The sequence below is a fragment of the Gigantopelta aegis genome, chromosome 9 (genome assembly GCF_016097555.1).
Source record: "Gigantopelta aegis isolate Gae_Host chromosome 9, Gae_host_genome, whole genome shotgun sequence".
Taxonomy (NCBI): Eukaryota; Metazoa; Mollusca; class Gastropoda; order Neomphalida; family Peltospiridae; genus Gigantopelta; species Gigantopelta aegis.
Genome location: NC_054707.1, coordinates 71,777,603 through 71,796,561, shown reverse-complemented (window position 1 = coordinate 71,796,561; position 18,959 = coordinate 71,777,603). Strand labels below are relative to the sequence as shown.

Genomic DNA, 18,959 nt, shown 5'->3' with positions numbered 1-18,959 from the left:
CATTTGAAAACAACAACAACAACAACGTTTAAAGTCTAAACTCACCTTTTTTATAATGTCATGAGACTTTACGCTATAACAACGCATACAAATTACATGCGTATGACGTAATTAAAGACTTGAATCTAGATTCTAAAGTTCTGTAAGCACGGGCCTAGAATATAGTTACACTAGAAGATGGAAATTATGATTATAAATGAAATTGGAGTCCTTCCAAATGCCTTCTGGCTAATAAAGATGATGTTGGGTTTTTTGTTTGTTAGTTTTTGTTTTGTTTGTTTTTGTTTTGTTGGAGAGGGGAGTCATTAAAAGCAACAACAACAACAACAACAATAATAACAACAACGACAACAACAACAACAAGAAGAATAACAACAACGACGACAACAACAACAACAACAACAACAAGAATAACAACAACAACAACAACAGCTATTTCCATACCTTTTGAATGAGGAGCGCCCTCGTCCCTCCCTTCCAGAACTTGCGATTGACAGAATCGTCCGGAGTTGTGGCTGTGCTGGTCATCCTGTCTGAGGGTGTCGTCAGTCCGCTACTGGGACTCTTCGGGAAATTCGAGACTTTGTCCTTGTCCTGGTTAGTGTCTGTTGCAAAATGCAACGAGACACTTTTGATTTTCTTGGGTGTCACTTTACCCTTGGTAGACGTCTCTAGCGAGCTCCTTCTCTCCTTGCGCACAGGGCTTTTCTTCGCCGACTCGGTTGGTTCAGGAGATGAGGTTTTGGCGATGACTTTCTCGGGTAAAGATAACTGCCTCTCTAGAGGCACCTTGCCGTTGACCAGTGTCACACTCTTCACTGTGTGCTGTGAATCGGACGAGTCCTGAAACATGTAGCACTGTATCTCCTCCTTCGTGTCGTCACGGGTGTCCTTGGCTGCGTTCGACATCAGTATGTCCTTGATGCCGTAGCGACTCCTGGAACTCTCCGATCCGGGTGGAGTGAAGAAGGTGTCCGTGGAAATGCTGCGGAAGCTCTCGAGGGTGCTGCTGCGTTTCTTGTTCGCCGCCAGGAGGATGGAACCCTCTGGAGGAGTCACGTAACTATCCGACTTTGACGTTGTGAAGCTCTCGGAAGGGGACAGACAGGCTGGGGCATCCACTGGAAGTTGGTAGCGTGTGTGATCCTCCTCCATGGTTCAGCCAGACTCTTGGACTTACAGTCTAAAATATAGAGGAAAGGAAAAGGTAGTAAACTGATATTAACATTGATAAAAGCGTATGTATTATTTAATGTTGTTCAGATAGACATAGTTAAAGTTTGTTTTGTTTAACGACACCACTAGAGCACACTGACTTATTAATCACCGGCTAATTGTAATTTTCACATATAGTTTTAGTCATTTATTTGCAACATCCCACATTTAGGATAGCACATGCCACGGCCTTTGATATGCCAGTCGTGATGCACTGGCTGGAACGAGAAATAGTCCAATGGGTCCACCGACAGGGATCGATCCCAGATCGACCGCATATCAGATGAGAAATTTACCACTGGGCTGCGCCCCAGTTAGACATAGAAAACTTGCATTCGTTAGAATATCAAATCTGAACAACAAAACCGTAATACGTGATCAGGGCCGTATCTCTGCACAATGAAGAGTCGAATGGGCATTTTGCGAAATAATGGTTGATTCCACGAATGTCTATATAGTGTCTTATCTATAGGAGGACAGCCACTCCCCGAGGAGATCCTCTACCGGCGAGTCCATCGTTTTTGCACCGCTATAAAGAGGACTACCACTCCCAGACTAGTTATTGTGCAATGATACAGCCCTGATCTTGTACTACGGTTTTGTAATTCAGAATTATTAAGTCAAAACTAGCACGGGATAAAGCCCATTGGAATACGTATAGTTGTGATGACATGCTCTCATGAATCACTCTTAGCTCGTACAGACTACAATATCACTACAAATAACGCAATGAATATTTCTCTGATTTTTTGTTCCAATATTTATAAATATACAAATTTCATATCATGCATATTAAGAATGATGACAAATGACATATTGGTAACAACTGTAACTAAAAGACGATATTATTCAAATCTAAAAAAACCCAAATGGAACAAAATGTGTTTTAGGCAAAAAACACCTTTTTGCTTATTACAACACCACATTTTCTCGGCATTACTCATTGGGACAAATTAAAAAAGACAGACAAAAAAATCGGTTGCTTTTGTTGAGAAGACAAGTACAGGCAACGCACGTGGAAAAAGATTTTGACGGCACTAGGTACTTCTTAATAACTGAATACTAGACACTAGTTTTTTTTATATATAATAACTGAATACTAGACACTAGATTTTTTTATAATAAATGAATACTAGGCACTAGGTACGTCATAATAACTGAATAACAAACACTAGGTACTTTATAACAACTGAATACTAGGTACTTCATAATAACTGAATACTAGGCACTAGGTACTTTATAATAACTGAATAATAGGCACTAGGTATTTCATAATAACTGAATACTAGGCACTAGGTATTTTATAATAACTGAATAACAGACACTAGGTTCTTCATAATAACTGAATAATAGGCACTAGGTACTTCATAATAGCTGAATATTAGGCACTAGGTTCTTCATAATAACTGAATACTAGGCACGAGGTACTTTATAATAACTGAATACAAGGCACTAGGTACTTCATAATAACTGAATAACAGATACTAGGTACTTCATAATAACTGAATAATAGGCACTAGGTACTTTATAATAACTGAATAATAGGCACTAGGTACTTCATAATAACTGAATAACAGACACTAGGTACTTTATAATAACTGAATAACAGACACTAGGTTCTTCATAATAACTGAATAATAGGCACTAGGTACTTCATAATAACTGAATAACAGATACTAGATACTTCATAATAACTGAATAATAGGCACTAGGTATTTCATAATAACTGAATAACAGACACTAGGTACTTTATAATAACTGAATAACAGACACTAGGTTCTTCATAATAACTGAATACTAGGCACTAGGTTCTTCATAATAACTCAATAACAGACACTAGGTACTTAATAATAACTGAATACTAGACACTAGGTTCTTCATAATAGCTGAATATTAGGCACTAGGTGTTTCATAATAGTTGAATAATAGGCACTAGGTACTTCATAATAACTAATACTAGGCATTAGGTTCTTCATAATAACTGAATACTAGGCACTAGGTACTTCATAATAACTGAATAATAGGCACTAGGTTCTTTATAATAACTGAATACTAGGCACTAGGTACTTCATAGTAACTGAATAATAGGCACTAGGTTCTTTATAATAACTGAATACTAGGCACTAGGTACTTCATAATAACTGAATAATAGGCACTAGGTTCTTCATAATAACTGAATACTAGGCACTAGGTACTTCATAATAACTGAATAATAGGCACTAGGTTCTTCATAGTAACTGAATACTAGACACTAGGTTCTTCATAATAACTGAATACTAGGCACTAGGTACTTCATAATAACTGAATAACAGACACTTGGTACTTCATAATAACTGAATACTAGGCACTAGGTTCTTCATGATAACTGAATACGAGGCACTAGGTACTTTATACGAACTGAATAACAGACACTAGGTACTTTATAATAACTGAATACTAGGTACTTCATAATAACTGAATAATAGGCATTAGGTACTTTATATTAACTGAATACTAGGCACTAGGTACTTCATAATAACTGAATAACAGACACTAGGTACTTCATAATAACTGATACTAGGTACTTTATAATAACAGACACTAGGTACTTCATAATAACTGAATAACAGACACTAGGTACTTCATAATAACTGATACTAGGTACTTTATAATAACAGACACTAGGTACTTCATAATAACTGATACTAGGTACTTTATAATAACAGACACTAGGTACTTCATAATAACTGAATAACAGACACTAGGTACTTCATAATAACTGAATACTAGGTTCTTCATAATAACTGAATACTAGGTACTTCATAATAACTGAATAACAGGCACTAGGTACTTCATAATAACTGAATACTAGGTTCTTCATAATAACTGAATACTAGGCATTAGGTACTTCATAATATCTGAATAACAGACACTAGGTACTTCATAATAACTGAATACTAGGTACTTCATACTAACTGAATACTAGTCATTAGGTACTTCGTAATAACTGAATACTAGGTACTTCGTAATAACTGAATACTAGGTTCTGCATAATAACTGAATACTAGGTTCTGCATAATAACTGAATACTAGGCACTAGGTACTTCATAATAACTGAATAACAGACACTAGGTACTTCATAATAACTGAATAACAGACACTAGGTACTTCATAATAACTGAATAACAGACACTAGGTACTTAATAATAACTGAATACTAGGTACTTCATAATAACTGAATACTAGGTACTTCATAATAACTGAATACTAGGTTCTGCATAATAATTGAATACTAGTCACTAGGTACTTCATAATAATTGAATAACAGACACTAGGTACTTCATAATAACTGAATAACAGACACTAGGTACTTCATAATAACTGAATAACATACATTAGGTACTTCATAATAACTGAATACTAGGTACTTCATAATGACTGAATACTAGGTACTTCATAATAACTGGATACCAGACACTAGGTACTTCATAATAACTGAATACTAGGTACTTCATAATAACTGAATACTAGGTACTTCATAATAACTGAATAACAGACACTAGGTACTTTATAATAACTGAATACTAGGTACTTCATAATAACTGAATACTAGGCACTAGGTACTTTATAATAACTGAATACTAGGTTCTGCATAATAACTGAATACTAGGCACTAGGTTCTTCATAATAACTGAATAACAGACACTAGGTACTTCATAATAACTGAATACTAGACACAAGGTTCTTCATAATAACTGAATACTAGGCACTAGGTACTTCATAATAGCTGAATATTAGGTACTTCATAATAATTGATTAACAGACACTAGGTACTTCATAATAACAGACACTAGGTACTTCATAATAACTGAATACTAGGTACTTCATAATAACTGAATACTAGGTACTTCATAATAACTGAATACTAGGTACTTCATAATAACTGAATACTAGGTTCTTCGTAATAACTGAATACTAGGTTCTTCATAATAACTGAATACTAGGCACTAGGTACCTCATAATAACTAAATACTAGGCACTAGGTGCTTCATAATAACTGAATAACAGACACTAGGTACTTCATAATAACTGAATACTAGGTTCTTCATAATAACTGAATACTAGGCACTAGGTACCTCATAATAACTGAATAACAGACACTAGGTACTTCATAATAACTGAACACTAGGCACTAGGTACTTCATAATAACTTAATAACAGACACTAGGTACTTCATAATAACTGAATACTAGGTTCTTCATAATAACTGAATACTAGGCACTAGGTACCTCATAATAACTAAATACTAGGCACTAGGTGCTTCATAATAACTGAATAACAGACACTAGGTACTTCATAATAACTGAATAACAGACACTAGGTACTTCATAATAACTGAACACAAGGCACTAGGTACTTCATAATAACTTAATAACAGACACTAGGTTCTTTATAATAACTGAATATTAGACACTAGGTTCTTCATAATAACTGAAGACTTGACACTATGTACATGTACTTCATAATAACTGAATACTAGGTACTTCATAATAATTGACTACTAAATGCTGACAGTTCGTGAAGTATATAAAGAATCAGATAAGCTGGTTAACTAGAATATATTTTTGAATTATTTTTTCATGCAATATTTTGCTGGTTGATATCATTTAGTAGGTCGACATCCCTACGACCTTGCCATTAATATATATTTTTTATTGGATTTCCATGCAGATAATGGTGACTTTTCGAACAACTCGATAAAGAAAAGAAAACCTCAGGGGAAAAACAACAAAAAACATGTAGGGTTTATAGAACTAATTGTTTTGATCACCAGCTGACAGAGTTTGAGGAACAACTGCAAGCTCTAATAACAGAGAGAATTTGAGCGCCGATGCTGCCACGAACAACAGTTCAATTGTCACATGCCGCCGGCGTTATGCCGTGTTCTGTAGCTAGTAAAAGCTTGATCAACAAAAACAACTCATGCAAACATCTTATCACTGCCTAGGGAAACAGTTATCGGATATATTTGTAGCGACATGTATAACGTTTTAATACGACAAAATAAATTTTCATAGTCTGTTTACTGTTTATTGTTTTTGTTTCTTTGTGTTTTCTAAATTTCTATTTTATAGCCATTCTACTGGTTCATTTAGTTCTAGTTTTATTGTTTTCCTTTCTCTTATATTTCATTTTGTTTTCATTTAGTTTATATTGGTGATGACATTAATCAACAAATGACACCGTTAGTTAACACAAACATTCAAACCTCAAAAATTAATCCGAACGGACGTAGAAAGTGTGGGTGGTTCTTAAGAAAAGTATTGACTTAATGTGCAGCTAGCACTATTCAAACATAAGAGAAGAATAGCGATTTTTTTTAAAGTAAGATTTATTTGGAGTTGTTCATTTTTTTTTTCATGGTTTATTTGTTTTGTTTTGTTCAGTGTTTTTGTTGTTTTTTTGGATTTATATATTTTTGGTGCTTTTTTGTTTTGTTTTGTGCTTTTTAGTTTTTTGTGAGTTTGCTTTTGTTTTAAAATTTGCGCGAATTGTTTGTATCTTTTGACAGCCATAAAGTATAATTAAAGACATACCAGTTGTTTCTCATTTTTTTAAGTTTCTCAGTTTCAACCAGTTTGGGTGGGTTTTTTTGTGGGTTTTTTGTGTGTGTTTTTTTTGTTTGGGGGTGGGGGGGGGGGGGTCGCGTTACAGTTATTCATGTTGCATCGCATTCTTTAGTTCGCGTTACATTTTAAGACCACTTAACAGCATTAGACAGGAGTGCCGCGGTATATGAAAAAAAAATCGAACTACTTTAACACATTGAGTGGCATGGTCGATATAAGCTAGAACAAAGAATCCCCCCACTTCACAGCTGGAATATCGCGTAAAAATAGTACAAACACACTCAATACAAACATCCCTGTCAGAATAAAATGTGGAGTGATTTTTAAATGGTCTTCACTATAAATATTATTAGATATATTTGGATGCATAACTGGTAAACTAGTCACAACAAGTTACGGGACAGTATGAATTAAAACAATAACATATGAAAACAAAAGATCTGGGCAGTGGCAGAGAATGAAAAGTAGGTTACAGACGTAGTGAAAACACTGTAAATCGCATGTGCATCAGCTTTTCACTCACAACTTGTTTGGTTGCCTGCAAAAGTGTGTCATAAAAGGATTTTTAAAAATTCCAAGATTGATCGACTTTTTAAAACTGGTTGGTTACTAATGCTAGGTTACACTACCAACTGTCACGGCGCAGCACTCCTACGACCTATTAGTTGTTAATCTGAGCACTCACGTCGGGAGTGGTGGGAATTACAACATAATCGTCGAGTTGGCCAATTCCGTCGTGACAGTTGATAGTCTGACTCTAGCATAAGCAGGGCACCTGTCTGAGAACTGCACGGTGGACGTGAAACTCATTTTATGATAACACTTTCCATGTTTGAATCATGTAAAGTGGGTATAAATTTCTTTAGAATCTACTTTTGAATAACCATGCCACCAAGACGTAAACTGATTACCATGGACCGTGACCGAGCCATGACATGGTTGAACGATGGTGTAGCCATGCAAGAAGTGACTAAACGCCTGCAAAGTGAGCCATTCCGTGATCCAACGGCTGCAAAAAGCATTATATGTCACTGGCACACCGTCACTTGCTCGAACGTAGGGTTCATGTGGCCCTTAACTTGTTGTGTCTAGTATAGTTATAATGAATACATTTTACCGGCGTGAATGATCACAATTAAGAAATACTGTGGACATTAAGATATTTTTTCTTTCTTTAAAAATTGATGATTGCCGCAACTGAAAATGTTTGATCATACATTTACTTCCGATTTTATGGGATTAACATAGCCGTTCTAATGACTATAGTGTCTGCGAGAAGGCTTTCTAACTACGGTTAATTCGTCTTCCACAAATAAAAATGGAACCCCATTTTTTTTGTGAAGAACTGAATGGCTGATTGGTTAAGGCCTCGGGCTGTCAAATGCCATGCGAATCGGTGGAGTAGGTTCGAATCCTGCCAAATAACACTTAGTGTTTTTAAATATTATAATTACACATTATAGAAATTTTTCTGAATAAAATATCACTGACTGTTTAGTAAATATGTTTCTAATCGTCCTAGTGCTTGGACTGAGTTAAACTTCATATTTTAATTTTTCTAATATACGTACGCACGAAATTATATTGGGATACCAAATCCGGTTTGAGCTATTGTCACGGGTATTCTATAATACCCGTAACTCAATAAAACACGATTATCCAAATATCTCTCCTAACTGTATATCTATTAGATCTCTCTGTAACGGGCGGTATATACCCGCGTTGGCTCGTCTCTAGGTATGATCAGAGATACGATCTTATAAAGTATATATTATACAGCACGTTTAGTTCACTAGAAAACACAACAAAACCACAATACACTTTGGAATCTGTATTAACCTACGCTGACAAATGTACTGCCGCAGTAGTTAATTAATAACAACAAATAATGACAACCCAGAACTGATCACTTAATTAGTTAATATCTAGGTGTCTAGTTTACACAATATGCTAATCACTTCACCGTGACACAACACCCACACGTGTGATAAATTGAGAAACGCTTCTAGGGGAACTTAATTAATAAAGGAATTACAACACTATTCCTAACTGGTTAATTTTTAATTAACCCTAACTACTCATTCAATAACCTTGTAATACAGACTTAATACTGGTAACTATCACAATAAAGACAATAACCTACAGTTTACCTAGGTCCTCTAGGGTGACTGGCTAAGCTTTATATTACCAAATACTCGTATAAATATAGAACAGTAAGACTACGATTTACTTCGTCAGATGACCGAAGACCCTGTCTAAAGAATATTGGTATAATACAGTATTAAAATATTTAAAAGTCACATCAATCACATCAAGGCTATACAACAGAGCAGAAATAATATATAATTACCAGTCCGGACGGACAACGTTCCCCCGGGATACCTTCCTATGGTTCTCCTAGATATCTCTAAACCCTAGCTATTTATTATAAAAACAGAATATCGCCTGGGGGTACATCGCGGCACCGAATCTTATCATCTGATATTCCACCTCTCCCAGAGTCGGAATATTTTTCTCTGATCGTCAGACTGGCTGTCGCCATTCCGCGAACAATCCCCTGGCCATAAACAGCACTACCGGAAATATTACGTAACTACTAGCCACATGGCCTCCACACCTGCTCTGGGTGTGTATTAGGCGTACAGCTCGAGGACCGTCGCGCAGAAGTATTACGTAACAAGTTGCCCACCTGGATAAGTGCAATTTGGAACTGCACACGGCCTTCTAAAACAATTAATATCGCCACAGGCGAAAACAAAATTAAGAGCATGTACCGTCACAGCTATTTACAAACTTTAGGACGTCCAGGAAACAATTTTATTGGTCGGAAACATCTTACAATGGCAGGAAACACAGGGCAGTCCCTTTAAGTTTAATAACCAATTCAACAGATTTCACCCATTAAAAAATAACAAGTGCTGATCTAGGGTTTATCATTGGGTTTGTATGGGACACACACACACACACACACACACACACACACACACACACACACTAATATCTTAACTTTCCATTGCAATCAAAGTATGAGATGTTTTTCATATCACATACTTACAAAATTTGATAACTTTGCAAATTAGATGTAAGTTAATCGAGGTCACGGCACTACGTTTATTTACATTTATTGACGTACTAGGGTAACACTCCATAATTGACGTATGTATTCATAGTCATCAAACAAAACAACAGCAACTTTACACTGAAAGCTGTCCAGCGTTCAGAAAAAAAAAAAAAACCCCACCGTTAAGGACTAGTTTGTTTTTATGTAAGGACATCGCGTCACATATTCTAACGTCATTTGAATATCGGGTAATGGCTCACTGGAATTAAAGTTGCGTATACAGTTTACAAAAACACGTACCAAGCTTGAGATTATATTATAAAGAGATTATTACCCTCGTGTGTTTCGGTATCGTCAATATTATATATTAGGAATAAATATAATGTATTATGCTCGCCATAGACAATAGACAATCGGTTATAAAACACAATTATGATACCTTTCCATTTACTAGTAGTCACTTCCGTATAGTATTTATAACAAAAATCTGTATTGTCCCAGAAGAATACGTAGTTTTAGGGTTGGGGCCTACAATCCACAGTATATATATTAGTAGCAACATATACAGATACTTACAGATACATGTCTAGTACGAAGGTATATTACTTTAAACTCTTCTAGGACAATGACTTAAATTAAGAAAAGCTACAGTAGAATTGAACCAAAATAATAATAAAAAGTGAAACAAGATGGGATCGGGAATATCTAGTATATTTATATATTCTTTCTCCCACAAAATAAATTAGGAGCAACTAGATATTTTGGTCAGTTTTCTTTGTATATGTTGTACAATATACGAACAACACATCACGTGCAATAGCAAAAACTGACTAAAATGTCCACTTGTTCTTAACTAATTCTGTTGAGTATATTAAACGAAAGACATAGGTTGTAACTACATAATTTAAGACATAATGCATCAGACATCAATATGTATGTTATTTACTTTTCAAGGCACATTCTCATACATAGACGATTCCGACAGGGAAACGACAATTCCATCCTGCAAACTAATAATCACATAGACTTATGCCAGGGTCAGACTGCCAACTGTCACGACGAAGATAGCCAACTCGACAGTGGCGTTGTAATCCCCCGCCCCCCACCCCCCACACACCCAACGTATGACGGGTGCGCTCAGATTAACAACTAATCGGTCGTAGGAGTTGTACACGACGAGAATCCAGTTGTAAGAGCGCTCAAACAAACAACTGGACAGTCATAGAAGTCGGTGAGATCGGAGAATTGGCCAACTTCATTGAGGCAGTTGGTAGTCTGACACTAGCTTAAACAACTCTTTGAGAAAGTGGGACACGCGCGGCTTTTCTCTCTAAGACCCACGCAAAAAGCCGATTCCAATCCTGAAGCTCAGCGAAAGCTCCTTTGTAAAACCCATGTCTTCACATCACTGGATTGGAACTCGCCAATGTCGTAAGTTATATTTTTATTTCATGACCGTTGCGCCGTCGACTCATCAAGGCAATAAATCCATATTAACAAATCTGAACATATTTCCCCTCCCCATATCGCTGAATAAGAAGCATTTATCTTCCCCCGAGCTCTGGAGAACTCGCAATCAATTCGAGGATCATATACGTAATCCAGTGTCAATATTAATGATGCATTTAGCCATCAAGACGATCGAGGAATTCTTTAAGCCAACACATCATCATTTAGTTTAAAATATCGCGCAGGAGAAATGCATTTACCATTAATCAAGCAACATATTAAATTACAGAGATATCAACAGACGTTCATCGTATACTTTGGTCAGTCGTCCACACACTTGATAAATTTTCTATTGATTCTAAAATGATATTATTTATATTTGAACCATGTTTTTTAGCTTGTTAAACAGTTGCTACAAGAAAACACATTGGAGAACTTAGAAAAAAAAAAGAGAAAAAAGAAAGACAGACAGAGACGAGAGACAGCAAGGTAAGAGGGAGAGGGAGAGAGAAAGAGACAAACAGGCAGAAGTGTGTGTGTGGGGGGGGGGGGGGTAGGGGAGGGACAATGCCTGAGGCAGAGGGACACACATAGATAGACGGGACGGACTGATAGACAAAAAAAACCAGAAGAACAAAAAACAAACAAACAGAGACAGACAATTGCGATCAGATACAAAACAAGCACTCTGTTACTGTTACTTTATTTACATGCCTATATCCAAAAGAGGTTCAGGCACGTCCATCCCACGTCCAGTCTCTGGCAAGGCCAGCGGCTATGCATCGGACATACTAGAGTAATGGTAAAGCAATACATATACCCTACCAGTACCCAACACATTTTCGTATCTCCATAACTCTGTGTTAGAATGGGTACATCGCGATAAAAGTTCATCTTGATCTGTAACAGTACACGACAGAGCTATAAACACAATATCATCTCAGTATCTTCAGTTCATCTTGATCTGTAACAGTACACGACAGAGCTATAAACACAATATCATCTCAGTATCTTCAGTTCATCTTGATCTGTAACAGTACACGACAGAGCTATAAACACAATATCATCTCAGTATCTTCAGTTAATCTTGATCTGTAACAGTACACGACAGAGCTATAAACACAATATCATCTCAGTATCTTCAGTTAATCTTGATCTGTAACAGTACACGACAGAGCTATAAACACAATATCATCTCAGTATCTTCAGTTCATCTTGATCTGTAACAGTACACGACAGAGCTATAAACACAATATCATCTCAGTATCTTCAGTTAATCTTGATCTGTAACAGTACACGACAGAGCTATAAACAAAATATCATCTCAGTATCTTCAGTTAATCTTGATCTGTAACAGTACACGACAGAGCTATAAACAAAATATCATCTCACTATCTTCAGTTAATCTTGATCTGTAACAGTACACGACAGAGCTATAAACACAATATCATCTCAGTATCTTCAGTTCATCTTGATCTGTAACAGTACACGACAGAGCTATAAACACAATATCATCTCAGTATCTTCAGTTCATCTTGATCTGTAACAGTACACGACAGAGCTATAAACACAATATCATCTCAGTATCTTCAGTTAATCTTGATCTGTAACAGTACACGACAGAGCTATAAACACAATATCATCTCAGTATCTTCAGTTAATCTTGATCTGTAACAGTACACGACAGAGCTATAAACACAATATCATCTCAGTATCTTCAGTTCATCTTGATCTGTAACAGTACACGACAGAGCTATAAACACAATATCATCTCAGTATCTTCAGTTAATCTTGATCTGTAACAGTACACGACAGAGCTATAAACAAAATATCATCTCAGTATCTTCAGTTAATCTTGATCTGTAACAGTACACGACAGAGCTATAAACAAAATATCATCTCACTATCTTCAGTTAATCTTGATCTGTAACAGTACACGACAGAGCTATAAACACAATATCATCTCAGTATCTTCAGTTCATCTTGATCTGTAACAGTACACGACAGAGCTATAAACACAATATCATCTCAATATCTTCAGGCACTGCAACAAAAAAGTCTGTAAACCAAATTGTCATATATCCTAAGTTCAAGGGCCATAACTCTGTGACAAATGGGTAAATCGCTGTGAAGGATAAGTTTGATCTGTATCACTGCACGATAAAGCTATAAACTAAGTTTCAATATCTTTATATATACTACTCAAAAGAATTTAAGGGTCAAAAATTTATAACCAAATAAGTTTCAGAGTGTATTAGATTGATGATGTAAACTACACCAAATTTTTTATTTATTGTTCCATATTTACAAAAAAACACAAATAAACGTCACTGTATACAAGAAAGTCACATGACATGCTGTCAAAGTTGAAGGTTGTCAAACATGGATTTTACACATTAGAACATTCGTTTAATAGTGTGTGAATCCACCCCTGGCGCGAATACACTCGACACATCGTTGCCTCATGCTGTTGATCAGACGTCTGAAGAACTCTTGGGGAATGGTCTGCCACTCTGCCATAAGAAGTTGACCCAGATCATGAAGGTTGGCCGGAGGGGCATGGTTATCCCGAACTCTCCTGCCTAATTCGTCCCAGGCGTTCTCTATTGGGGCCAAGTCAGGCGAATATGCTGGCCAATCCATCCTGACGATACCTTGTTGTCTGAGAAAGTCCGTTACCACCCTGGCGCGGTGGGGTCTGGTATTGTCATCCTGCAGAACTGTCCCGCCGCCAATCTGCTGAAGGCCTGGGAGAACCAACGGCCGGATAATCTCATTCAGATAGCGGATTCCATTCAGATTGCCATCCACCACATAGAGAGGGGTCCTGTGGCGGATAGAGATGCCGCCCCACACCATGACGCTGCCACCACCGAACCGATGACGTTGTCTAACGTTAACGTCAGCGAAGCGCTCCCCAGGACGTCTGTAGACACGAACCCGACCGTCGTTGAACTGGAGACTAAACCTGGACTCATCAGTGAACATCACTCGACCCCACTGAACACGTTGCCACCGCAGATGAAGCGTGCACCAGTGACGTCTGGCCGTTCTGTGACGTGGTAGGAGTGGTGGTCGAACAGCCTGGCGACGGCAGCGTATATTATTGGCTCTCAGACGATTGCGTATGGTTTGATCAGACACTTGAGTTCCAGTCGCAGTCCGCAGATTGTCACGTAATCGGCGTGCAGTGGTTGTGCGTTGACGTAGAGCCATATTGGTGATGTAGCGGTCCTCTCTATTTGTAGTGCTTCGGGGTCTTCCCGAACGTGGACGATTTCGAACAGAATTCGTTGCTTGGTACCGTTGCCACAGTCGGCCAACGACCCTCTGACTGACACCAAGTCTCAGAGCAACATTTCTTTGCGTATTGCCATCCTGAAGCCAAGCAATAGCCCTTCCTCGATCTTCGATAGTCAGTTGAAGTCGTACCATTGTCGAATTTGGAGTGTGCACCGTACACGAACGCAAGCTCCAATTATACGGAAATTCAGCATTGGGAACATGGAATACACGTGCAAAGCGTGCAAATGAAGCGCTTTGTGAAAAAGCAAGTTATGGGCACTTAGCAGACCTTTCGCTTTCGCCCTAATTTACGTGCAAATGTAAGCATGTTTTCGCCATTAGAACTAGTCGACAGTGTCAATGACAGTGGATTTTAATTCATTTATGGGTTGCTTAGACCCACTTTCGTCAAAATGGAACAATACCATGCGTGACATTATGGTCTAGCTAATATAATTGACATTCAGAAAATAATGTCGAACATATCGTCTGACCCTTAAATTCTTTTGAGTAGTTCAAACACCCGGGAAACTATGCAGAACAGACGGACGGACGGACAGACAGACATACAAACAAAAGGACGGGGATGAAACTTATAGTCCCGTCCAGTTGGACCGGTAGGGGACTAAAACTAAAAATATGACGAAACCAAACCCAAACAGACAAGAAAGGCAGCCAGACAGACAAACTATAACGAAAGATAAAATTATAAAACTAGAATTTAGTTTTAGTTAAGCTTCGTGTTCAAACTAACAAAAGGATCACATGTGTTTGATTTTTCATATTTCCCCAATACACGTTGTCCTCTTACGACAGCTTTGTTATGTGTCCATGACACTGTTCCTAAGAAGGGGCGGGACGTAACCCAGTGGTAAAGCGCTCGCTTGATGCGCGGTCGGTCTAGGATCGATCTCCGTCAGTGGGCCAGTTGAGCTATTTATCGTTCCAGCCAGTGTACCACGACTGGTATATCAAAGGCCGTGGTATGTGCTATCCTGTATGTGGGATGGTGCCTATAAAATATCCCTTGCTATTAATTAATTCAATTGCGAAATGTTCTATTCCCAGTGTTGGTGAGACTTATAAAGGAAGAATACTTACTGTAAGGTGATGATTCGGAGCTCCCCAACCCTGACATGACCTATTTTCTGGGATAATAAAGAATTTGATATATATATATATATATATATATATATATATATATATATATATATATATATATATGTGTATATATGTATGTATGTTTGTATGTATGTATGTATGTATGTATGTATGTATGTATGTATGTATGTATGTATGTATGTATGTATTGATGTATGAATATCTATATATTGTATGTATGTCGAGGTTGACTGTTACATACATAGATATTAACGCACTGGCATAGGTTATAATTAAATCCTTTCTGGCCTCACAAATTGTCCCATGCCGTTGCTGGGACTCGAACCTGTGGAAACGAATCGCCCGCAAATTGCGAGACTAACCACCATGCGCTCTGAGCTATCGAGGCATCCATAAAAAGGATGCTCTTTAATTCAACCACATGCATGGGGCCTAAAATCTACGCGGTTGGTCCCGCTTACGTGCACGAAACAGTGGGCAGACCTGACACTGGCTAGTATGTATTGATGTATGAATATCTATATATTGTATGTATGTCGAGGTTGACTGTTACATAAATAGATATTAACGCACTGGCATAGGGTATAATTAAATCCTTTCTGGCCTCACAAATTGTCCCATGCCTTGGCTGGGACTCGAACCTGTGGCACCGAATCGCCCGCAAATTGCGAGACTAACCACGATGCGCTCTGAGCTATCGAGGCATCCATAAAAAGGATGCTCTTTAACTCAACCATATGCATGGAGCCTACAATCTACGCGGTCGATCCCGCTTACGTGCACGAAACAGTGGGCAGACCTGGCACTGGCTAGTATGTATTGATATATGAATATCTATATATTGTATGTATGTCGAGGTTGACTGTTACATACATAGATATTAACGCACTGGCTCAAGGGATGATTAAATCCTTTCTGGCCTCACAAATTGTCCCATGCCGTTGCTGGGACTCGAACCTGTGGCACCGAATCGCCCGCAAATTGCGAGACTAACCACGATGCTCTCTGAGCTATCGAGGCATCCATAAAAAGGATGCTCTTTAACTCAACCATATGCATGGGGCCTACAATCTACGCGGTCGATCCCGCTTACGTGCACGAAACAGTGGGAGAGAGAGAGAGAGAGGGGGGGGGGGGGGGGGGGTATTACCAGATTGTTTTTCGGTATCGTCAATATCATATATTAGGAATACAAATTGTATTATGCGAGCCTCTGACGATACCGAAATACACGAGGGTAATAATCTCTTTATCATATACTCTCAAGCTTAATACAACGTGTTTTTGTAAACTGTACACGCAACTTTAATTCCAGTCCGCCATTACTAGATATTCAAATGACGTAAGAATGTGTGGCGCTATGTATTTTTGAATGGAAATGATGTCAAACTCGATTTGTTGTCCTTACTTCAAAACAAACTAGGGCTTAACTTTTTGTGTTTTCTGACCGGTGCACAGTTTTCAGTGTCAAATTACCATTGAAATGTTTTTATTCGATGATTATGAACGCATACGTCAATTATGAAGTGTCACACAAGTACGTTTGCTTAAATGTCAATAAACCTGGTGCCGTGACCTCGATTAATTTACATCTAATTTTTAAAGTTATCAAATTCTTAAAGTATATGATCTTTAAAATATCACATACTTTGATTGCACTGAAAATGTAAGATATTATATATATATATATATATGTGTGTGTGTGTGTGTGTGTGTGTGTGTGTGTGTTTGTATATATATATATATCGTTACTAATGGATTTTTCCTCTATGACTATATGTCAAATTACCAAATGTTTGACATCCAATAGACCATGATTACTAAATCAATGTGCTCTAGTGATGTCGTTAAACAAAACAAACTGTTCCTGCGCTTTAGTTCATAGACAGGAGTGAATGAGTGCTAGCAATATCATTGAAAACAACATCCTATTTTTATCTTAGGCACATGACATTAACGTTTTCCAATAAAGCACAAGCACTATGAAATTGTGTTTAGCGATGTATATACATTAAATTTTATCCCGTACCAATAACCGTACTGGTTACGAAAAGTCAATAGTCGACTACATTGAACAATCGCGTAATAAGAGTGCCCGTTTACACACTTTGATAGAATCAGTATCCATTTCGCAGTTGAGTGATTTTCCCTGACACGTCATAATGCCTTATCAGCAGACGACATTGAACTAGAGTCGACCGCTACAAGTCGAACCCCAGCAAGTGCATTTCATACAAAGTGTCGGCGGTGTTAATCAATCAACACAAGTGATGTTTATATGTCAAGATGCCACAGACTGTGTGTGTGTGTGTGTGTGTGTGTGTGTGTGTGTGTGTATGTGCGTGTGTGTGTGTGTGTATGTGTGTGTGTGTATGTTTGTGTGTGTGTGTGTGTGTCTGTGTGTGTGTGTGTACGTGTGTGTGTCTGTATGTGTGTATGTGTGTGTGTGTGTGTGTGTGTACACTGAATATTAAACATGTACGACATGCTGGTTACATTGCCATGCAAGATTCGTAAATCCAATTTAACAAAATCATTAATTTTTACGCAAGATTCGAAAATGCAATTTGACAAACACAGTCATTTTATGCACGATTCAATAAATCCAATTTAACAAACATTAAGTTTTATGCAAGTTTCGTAAATGCAGATTTACGAACACATTGGCAGCGTGGTAGAAAATAGCAATCTGTTGTGTTATGGATGATGATTTTATGGAAATGGCTAAAAGGCTGATAAACTCTGGATTCGTATCCCGAAAAACTCATGTTTTCATAGATCAGTGTGATGGTGGAAATACACCACACCTATTGTTTGATTCCAACAAACTATGAAACCGTTTCTTTGACAGAAAGCTAAGACATCTGAATGTTTGCTGGTCATAAGCACGATGTAAAGTACATATAGAATACGATTACCTCTATGACCGATCGCATCTCAAGCGAGTATTCTAACTCAGAGCTACATCCGACTGTATACCATCAAATCAAAGGGAGACAATAGTAACATAAGTGGTTAAAACTGCCAAACACCAGAGTTCGACAAATCCGCTAGCCCGACGCCCGTGGCTAGTGGTTTTTAAGTTCGGGCTAGTGAGAAACGCAAAACCACTAGCCCCTGCGGGCTAGTGGTTCCCCCCCTCCTCTCGTCATCGCTCGATCGTGGTTTTTTTGTTTTCTTTCTTTCTTTTTCTCTCGGCTGAAATTTCGTTTAATAAA

The 18,959-nt window shown here is 37.7% G+C and overlaps 1 protein-coding gene across 1 annotated transcript in view; it reads right to left on the bottom strand.

Annotated features, from left to right (window-relative positions):
* Positions 1–432: 432 nt before the first annotated feature.
* LOC121381743 overlaps positions 433–18,959 on the bottom strand; it is a 308,435-nt gene continuing 289,908 nt past the window's right edge. The window contains exon 2 of the mRNA XM_041511090.1: positions 433–1,183. Within this exon, the coding sequence (XP_041367024.1) occupies positions 433–1,155 (723 nt within the window). The 5' untranslated portion in view covers positions 1,156–1,183. The remainder of the gene's footprint in view (positions 1,184–18,959) is intronic.